Below are 9,611 nucleotides of genomic sequence, written 5' to 3'. Positions count from 1 at the left end.
CAAAATAATAGAATTCCCGCATTCTCCAAAGTGCTTCCTTTCTGAATAAAATTCAAAGCCTAAACTCTAACCAATTTGTTAAACATTGAAATATTGTTTATAAAACCTTTCAGATTTCTGCTTAGAGCCTCGTACCTGGATACAAAGTTCTATAATGTTCTATAGAAAAATTCTGAAGCAGGAGGTCATGGATGGGTGTGAACAGGAACCTGTTGCCTTCTCCTTCCAGTAAGTATCACACACTATGAAACCTGATGGAAAGTTTTCAGCAGATGCTGCCCAATGCCACATGAGGTCCCACGATTGAACTATATCCAGAGCCACCACCTGATTTGTCACACATCACAAACTGGTGTCACCCACACAGCTTTCCTCTTTGCATCATTTAAACACAAAGAGGCAATGGAATCTATATGTCACCCCAATGCACAGTAGAATGAGGAACAAATGAAAATCTACCTGATCTTTCATTATTCTCTAGACATAATGGGACTTCTGATCCAGGCTCTTGGGGCTAGGACACCTCACCTGCTCCTGGCTTGGAACCCAGGATACTGGACTCTGAGCTGATGGGCCGCTGCCAGGAGCTGCCCTCTACACCTTCAGAAGATGTTCAGAGTATTGTTAAATGCCATTCACTTAAAAACGGATCACAGATATACATATTTTTTTCATAAATAAAATTTGAGGCATATGTATATATTAAAATTTTTACTAACAAGTGTGTGTTAAAAATTTCAAGTTCTATCATTCAAGTTCAATAAAGGCACCCATGGTTTTTTTCCTTTAGGTCTACAAAGATTACAACTGCTAGCAAAACGTCACAAGAGACATTTCATGGGACTTTTTCTCACTGATTTTCCTCTGCTTGGGATAAGCAGATGTCCCATCAATCAAGGGCATGACTCCAGCAGCCAGAGAGAGGATGTAGATGCATGGAGGGTTTGAAACAGATTCTCTGTATCAGGTTTTGGAGTAACAACCACAGATGTGCTGGGTCAGTCACAGCCTCATTCCCACGTCTACTCTGGCCATTTCCATTACGGCTTCTCACTCCCGAAGCGGGCTTTCCGGCTTCCAGGTTCTGATGCCCTTCGGACCAGCCTGGGGGGTGGTTTGGGTCGGTCACCTTCAGTCACACTGTCTTCCCACACTGAGCCAAACTGGCCTTTGGAGAGAAGGGGCTGCCGGAGCATGCCTGGGGTCTGTGTGGCCCCCTCTTTGCTGTGAGGAACTGGGGGAGCACAGGGCTGCCCTCGGCCAGAATCAACGTCCACTTCATTCTTCCATTCCATTTTGTAGGGTTGGGGGGCTTTCTTTGAGAACTGTTCTGGCAAGAAGCGCCTTGCTCGGGGCTTCAAATTGAGGACGGTGGTCCCAGAATCTGTGTCTGAGTCGCTGGTATTGCCACCTACCACAGAGCAAAAGAAGGACACCATCATAAAGCATTTTGGAAAGAAGGTGTTACCAGTGACTCTGCAATGCATTGGTCAGCACTTGCTGTGGGGGTCAGATGGCTCCCTCTTGACTTTAGCTGAGAGATCTGGGCATTTTGCATGATCTCAGTAGCATTCAGGTCCACAAGTGTGTTTTCACACTAATTTGAAAGAGTCTTTACTATGTACCAGCCACTGTTCTCAGAACTCTTAAATACATTAACCTAGTTATCTCAATCACACATTTTGCAGATGAAGTAACTGAGGCTCAAGGGATGTCAATAAGTGGTGGAGCTGGCATGCAAACTGAGATCATGGAGCAGCATACTCTCACCTGCCCCTAGGAACTATCCAAGGAAGGCTCAGGTAGGGCTCTGGCTCACAGCAAGACACCAAGAATTAGCTATTATGAAGATTTTTGTCTTGCTCTGGAATTTCCTGTATAGCCTGTTTATTTTCTTCATATTTTTATAAAAAGGGTAAAACACCAATGTGCACTTTCCAAAGAAAGGGAGGAGTCATGCTTAGAACCAACTCACTGTCAAAATTAAGGTCCTAGACTACTGTGGGTAGGACAGCTGGTGGGACACTTGCTCAGGCATTGAGATTCTTGGAAATAACATGTTTGATGGATGCTCAGTGGTAACATGGCCCACTGTTCTGAATATCCAGCACGCCCTCTCTTTTCCTCCCTCTTCATTTCTCTCCATTACCACAGGCCATCATTAGACTTCCCTTTTCTTGGTTTAATAAACAAAAAATGGTGGAGGTATCACTGTTACATCTACATTTTAATAACATGATATTTTTTGGGGTTTCACAAAAAAATGGTTTGGAGTCTATGTAAAGATTGTCATCCCCCCCCAAAAAAAAAAAAAAAAAAAGATTGTCATCCCCAGAAACCTGCGTTGAGTGGAGATAGAGAGGGGATTTGTCAGCTCTTAGAGTCTCTTGCTCTCCAGGCAGTGGCAGCAGCAACTTCACAGCTGGGTCCCCCAGGCTGCTGGTTCAGGAAGGAGAGACTAGGAGAGAGACTCCAGGAAAACAGACTCTCCCACTGTCAGAGCCTGCAGACGCTAACAAGGTCATCTACCAATGGGATTGAGACCTAGTTTATGTCATCACCATAGCAACATATCCACTGCAAATTTATACCTAAGAGTGTCACCGGCCAAAAAGAGAAAGAAGAAAAGGGAAAAAGATAACCTCTCAAAACCAGAAAAAAATCCAGTCTTTATAAATTTTTCCATTTTTTTTCTTTTCAGTTTTGTATCTCTTTTTCTTCCACTTTGGTCCTCTTATCCTCTTTCCATTTTACTCTTTTCTTTTCATTTTGAATTTCATTACCCATAGTTGTTACATTTTCCATTCTATTCTATTTTATTTTTACTTTCTCTTTTCTCTTTCTTTCTCCCTTTTGGTTTTTTCTTTTCTCTTTCACTTTTCCTCTCAATTGATCCTCACAAATTATTTTATTTTGGATTCAAATTTTTTCTTTGTGGTACTTTGTGTGCTTTTTATTTCACTGTTTATTGCATTAGTATTCCCCCCAACTCCGGCCCTCCATTCTATGTAATTTATGTTCCACTTAATACAATAGAATTTGCATTTTTCACTGTACTTTTTTCTTCTTATCTCTTTCACTATATCTCTCATTTGACCATCATTTACAAAAAAAAATTATTTTATTCTTGATCCAATTTTTTTTCTTGTAGCATTTTGTGGGTTCTTACCTTGTTTTTTTTGCCTCTTTGTCACCTCTCCCCAACTCAGGCCCTCCATTCTATGTAGTGCTTGTTCCGTTTTAGCACAATATAATTTTCAGTTTTTTACTGTAAGTTCTCAAAAAAATTTTTTTGTTTTAATTTTTTCTTCTTAATTTTTATATTTTTATTCTTTATCAACTCTTATTAGGGTTATTAACAATATCACTCTCAAATGCCATTAAGGAAAAAAAATCGAATATCATGGATACAAAAGACAGAGATGTAGCTCAGATAGATAAGAAAAATCTATAGAAAAAAAGCTCAGTAGCTTGGAAACCTTGGAGTTAAATGACAGAGATTTAAAACTTAAATCCCAAAAATACTCAGGGATATACAAGAAAGCACAGAAAAGCAATTTAGGGAGCTCAGAAAACAATTCAATGAACAGAAAGAATACATCACCAAGGAAATTGAAACTATGAAAATGAATCAAACAGAGATGAAAAACTCAATTCATGAACTGAAAAATGAGATAACAAGCTTAGCTAATAGAACAGGCCAGACAGAGGAGAGAATTAGTGACATATAAGACAGGCAACTAGAGGCACTACAGAGAGAAGAAGAGAGAGATTCACAAATTTAAAAAAAACAAGAAAGCCCTACAAGAATTGTCTGACTCCATCAAAAAGAGCAACATAAGAAAAATGGGTATATCAGAAGGAGAAGAGAGAGAAAATGTCATGGAGAACATATTCAAACAAATAATAGACGAGAACTTTGTATTGGCCAAGAGTTTGCTTAAAGGCTTTAATCACTGTAAAAAAAAAAATAGAAGACTGGATAAAGAAGATGTGGCACATATACACCACGGTACACTATTCAGCCATAAGAAATGATGACATCGGATCACTTACAACAAAATGGTGGGATCTTGATAACATTATACGGAGTGAAATAAGTAAATCAGAAAATATCAAGAACTGCAGGATTCCACTCATTGGTGGGACATAAAAACGAGACACATGGACAAGAGTGTGGTGGTTATGGGGGGCAGGGGGAGGGAAGGAGGGAGAGGGGGAGGGGGAGGGGCACAAAGAAATCTAGATAGGTGATGGAGGACAATCTGACTTTGGGTGATGGGTATGCAACATAATTGAATGACAACCTGGACATGTTTTCTTTGAATATATGTACCCTGATTTATTGATGTCACCCCATTAAAATTAATAAAAATTTATTTATTAAAAAAATAGACAAGAACTTCTCAAGCCTGTGGAAAGAACTAAAGCCTCAAATTCAAGAAGCAAACAGAACACCGAGTTATCTTAACCCTAACAAACCTACTCCAAGGCACAACATAATGAAATTGAGACAAACAAAAGACAAAGAAAAATTTCTCAACGCAACCAGGTAAAAGAAGAATATAACATATAAAGAAAGGCCCATTAGATTATCATCAGATTTCTCAGCAGAAACTCTACAACCTAGAAGAGAGTGGACCCCAATATTAAAAATTCTGAAAGAGAGGAACTTCCAGCCAAGAATACTATACCCATCAAAGCTATCCTTCAAATACGAAGGAGAAATAAAATCATTCACAGATACAGAAAAGATGAGGGAATTTATCACTAGAACATCCCCACTTCAGGAAATACTAAAGGGGGTTTTCCAACCAGATACAAAGAACAAAACAAAGCAAAACCACAAGTAAAAGCTCCATCAAGAACACAATAAAAACAAACATAATCTGTGACAACCAAAACAAAAAAGGGGAGAGGAAAAAAATTAACAGTAGCAAAGGAGGATGGAGTGCAGAAGCACTCATGAGATAATGTACTACAATGAACATAATAGGTATCCTTTTCATTACTTAATGGTAACCACCCCTGAAAAAAACCACCACAGAAGCACATGGACTGAAAAAAGAAGCAACAGAGGAAAGAAGTATGGATTACAACCAAACAAAAACAAATGATAGAAAAACAAAAGAGAATAATCAAACAAGATCCAAAACTATCAGAAAGCAATATATAAAATGGCAATAAGAAACCCTCAAGTGTTAATAATTACACTAAATGTAAATAGATTGAACTCACCAATAAAAAGACACAGAGTAGCAGAATGGATTAAAAAAGAAAATCCAACTATATGCTGCCTACAAGAAACATTTCTAAGATACAAGGATAAAAACAAATCCAAAGTGAAAGGCTGGAAAACAATACTCCAAGCAAATAACATCCAAAAAAAGCAGGTATAGCAATACTCATATCTAACAATACTGACTATAAGACAACAAAGGTAATCAGAGATAAAAATGGTCATTTCATAATGATTAAGGGGACATTGAATCAAGAAGACATAACACTTCTTAATATATATGCACCAAACCAATGAGCACCAAAATACATAAGACAGCTACTTACCTAAAAACAAAAACTGACAAAAATACAATCATACTTGGAGACCTCAATACAGTGCTGATGGCTCTAGATCGTTCATCCAAACAGAAAATCAATAAAGAAATATTGGCCTTAAATGAAACACTAGAACAATTGGATATGGTAGACATCTATAGGACATTTCATCCCAAAGTGCCAAAGTATACATTTTTCTCTAGTATACATGGAACATTCTCAAGAATTGACTATATGTTAGGCCACAAAAATAACATCAACAAATTCAGAAAGACTGAGGTTATACCAAGCATATTCTCTGATCATAAAGCCTTGAAACTAGAATTCAACTTCAAAAAAAGGGTAAATAAACCCACAAAAATGTGGAACCTAAACAACACACTTTTAAAAAATAAGTAGGTAAAAGAACAAATAAAAGCAGAGATCAAAAGTTACATATAGACAAATGAAAATAACAATACAACATATCAGAATCTCTGGGATGCAGCAAAAGCAGTAATAAGAGGGAAGTTCATATCACTACAGGCCTATATGAACAAACAAGAGAGAGCCCAAGTAAACCACTTAACTTCACATCTTAAGAAACTAGAAAAAGAAGAACAAAGGCAACCCAAAACCAGCAGAAGAAAGGAAATAATAAAAATCAGAGCAGAAATAAACAAAATAGAGAACAGAAAAAGCATAGAAAAAATTAATGAAACAAAGAGCTGGTTCTTTGAAAAGATCGACAAAATTGACAAGCCCTTGGCAACACTCACTAAGGAAAAAAGAGAAAGGACTCACATAAACAAAATCCAAAATGAAAGAGGAGAAATCACCACAGACATCATAGATATACAAAGAATTATTGTAGAATACTATGAAAAACAATATGCCACCAAATTTAACAATCTAGAAGAAATGGATAAATTCCTAGAACAATACAATCTTCCTAGACTGAATCATGATGAAGCAGAAAGCCTAAACAGACCCATAAGCAGTGAGAAAATAGAAACAACTATCAAAAACCTCCCCCAAAATAAAAGTCCAGGGCCAGACGGCTATACTAATGAATTCTATCAAACATTCAAAGAAGACTTGGTTCCTATGCTACACAAAGTCTTCCAAAAAATTGAAGAAGAAGCAATACTTCCAAACACATTTTATGAGGCCAACATAACTCCCATACTGAAACCTGGCAAGAACAACACAAAAAAAGAAAACTACAGACCAATACCACTAATGCTAAAATACTAAACAAAATACTAGCAAATCTAATACAACAACACATTAAAATAATAATACATCATGATCAAGTGAGATTCATCCCAGAATCATAAGGATGGTTCAATATACGTAAAACGGTTAACGTAATACACCATATCAACAAAACAAAGGACAAAAACCATATGATCCTATCAGTAGATGCAGAAAAGGCATTCAATAAAATACAACACAATTTTATGTGTAAACACTCAACAAAATGGGTATACAAGGAAAATATCTCAAACATAATAAAGGCCATTTATGATAAACCATCATCTAACATCATATTAAATGGCATAAAACTGAGGACTTTTCCCCTAAAATCAGGAACAAGACAAGGTTATCCACTCTCTCCACTCTTATTCAACATAGTGCTGGAAGTTCTAGTCAGAGCAATCAGACAAGAGAAAGAAATAAAAGGCATTCATATTGGGAAAGAAGAAGTAAAGGTTTCACTTTTTGCAGATGAGATGAGCCTACACATTGAAAACCCCAAAGACTTCAAAAAAAGACAACTAGAAACAATAAACCAATACAGTAAGGTCGCAGGATACAAAATTAATATACAAAAGTCAATTGCCTTCCTATATGCCAACAATGAAACATCAAAAAATGAGCTCAAAAAAACAATCCCCTTCATGGTTGCAACAACAAAAAAATAAAATACCTAGGAATAAACATAACAAAGAATGTAAAGGACCTATATAATGAAAACTACAAAGCATTGTTAAGGGAAATTGAAAAAGATACAATGAAATGGAAAAATATTCCTTGTTCCTGAATAGGAAGAATAAATATAGTCAAAATGACTATATTACCCAAAGCAATATACAAATTTAATGCAATTGCCATCAAAATTCCAATATCATTTTTAAAGAAATGGAACAAAAAAATCATCAGATTTATATGGAACTATAAAAAACCCCAAATTGCCAAAGAAATCCTAAAGAAAAAGATTGAAGCTGGGGGCATTAAATACCTGACTTCAAATTATATAATATTATAGAGCCACGAAAATCAAAACACATGGTACCGGCAGAAAAATAGACATTCAGGCCAATGGGACAGAATAGAAAGCCCAGAAATAAAACCACATATATATGGTCAAATAATTTTTGATAAAGGGGTCAACAACATACAATGTAGAAAAGAAAGTCTCTTCAACAAATAGTGTAGGGAACACTGGAAAGCCACATGCAAAAGAATGAAACTGGACTATAGTTTGTCCTCTTGTACTAAAATTAATTCAAAATGGATCAAAGACCTAAATATAAGACCTGAAACAATAAAGTACATAGAAGAAAACATAGGTACTAAACTCATGGACCTTGGCCATAAAGAGTATTTTATGAATTTGATTCCAAAGGCAAGGGAAGTGAAAGCAAAGATAAATGAATTGGACTACATCAGACTAAGAAGCTTTTGCACAGCAAGAGAAGCTGACAGCAAAACAAATAGACAGCCAACTAAATGGGAGATGATATTTTCAAACAACAGCTCAGATAAGGGTCTAATATCCAAAATATACAAATAACTCATAAAACTCAACAACAAACAAACAAACAATCCAATAAAAAAAATGGGAAGAGGACATGAACAGACACTTCTCCCAGGAATAAATACAAGTGGCCAACAGATATATGAAAAGATGCTCATCTTCATTAGCTATTAGAGAAATGCAAATCAAAACTACAATGAGATACCACCTCACACTTGTTAGATAAGCTATTATCAACAAGACAGGTAATATAACAAGTGTTGGAGAGGCTGCAGAGAAAAAGGAACTCTCATCCATTGGTGGGAATGTAAAGTAGTACAACCATTATGGAATAAAATATGGTGGTTCCTCAAAAAATTAAAAATAGAGCTACCATATGACTCAGCAATTTCTCTACTGGGTATATACACCCAAATCTCAAAAACATTGGTACATAAAGACACATGCAGTCTCATGTTCACTGCAGCATTGTGAACAACACAGGCAACAAGGGCAAGATATGGAAACAAACAAAAAGCCCTTCAATAGATGACTGGATAAAGAAGAGGTGGTACATGTATACTATGGAATATTACTCAGCCATAAGAAATAATAAAATTGGATAATTTACAACAACATGGATGGACTTTGATAACATTATATTGAGTGAAATAAGTAAATCAGAAAAAACTAAGAACTATATGATTCCATGCATAGGTGGAACATAAAAATGAGACTTAGAGACACGGACAAGAGTGTGGTGGTTACTGCGGAGAGGGGGAGGAGATGGAGGAGGTCGGGGGAGGGGAAGCGGAGGGGCACAAAGAAAAACAGATAGAAGGTGACGGAAGAGACTTTGACTTTGGGTGATGAGTATGCAACATAATCAAAGGTCAAAATAAGTTGGAGATGTTTTCTCTGAACATATGTACCCTGATTTATCAATGTCACCCCATTTAAATTAATAAAAAAAGATTGTCATCAAATAAAAAGATAGTAGTCTTTATGTCAAAGCTTACACAATTACATCCAGATGGAAAAATATATGGCTGCCTTTATGAAAATACATTAGAATTACTGTAAAAAATTAAATACACCTTTGCACATTTCCAACTTTTCTGTTCACCTTTTCCCAAACAATATGATAATATTTGTTTTTGTTATTTCAAATAGAATCATTATGAGAAATAACTGATTGAATTTTTTATAATGTGCAAAGAATTCCATTCAAAAAGGTTGCAATGATAATAGAAGGCTACCATATTGTTACTTTAGATTTGCAAGCTATTGAACTCATTGTGCTTAAGGAAGAAGCAGAATAAGGTCATCTTTC

At 36.1% G+C, this 9,611-nt stretch overlaps 1 protein-coding gene across 1 annotated transcript in view; it reads right to left on the bottom strand.

Annotated features, from left to right (window-relative positions):
- Positions 1–232: 232 nt before the first annotated feature.
- Positions 233–9,611, bottom strand: part of SLC9A2 (solute carrier family 9 member A2) — a 125,039-nt gene continuing 115,660 nt past the window's right edge. The window contains exon 12 of the mRNA XM_066377507.1: positions 233–1,411. Coding sequence (XP_066233604.1) covers positions 1,041–1,411 — 371 coding nt within the window. The 3' untranslated portion in view covers positions 233–1,040. The remainder of the gene's footprint in view (positions 1,412–9,611) is intronic.

The sequence above is a fragment of the Saccopteryx leptura genome, chromosome 3 (genome assembly GCF_036850995.1).
Source record: "Saccopteryx leptura isolate mSacLep1 chromosome 3, mSacLep1_pri_phased_curated, whole genome shotgun sequence".
NCBI lineage: Eukaryota > Metazoa > Chordata > Mammalia > Chiroptera > Emballonuridae > Saccopteryx > Saccopteryx leptura.
The sequence above is the reverse complement of the archived record's forward strand: the minus strand, read 5'-3'. Positions and strand labels throughout refer to the sequence as shown.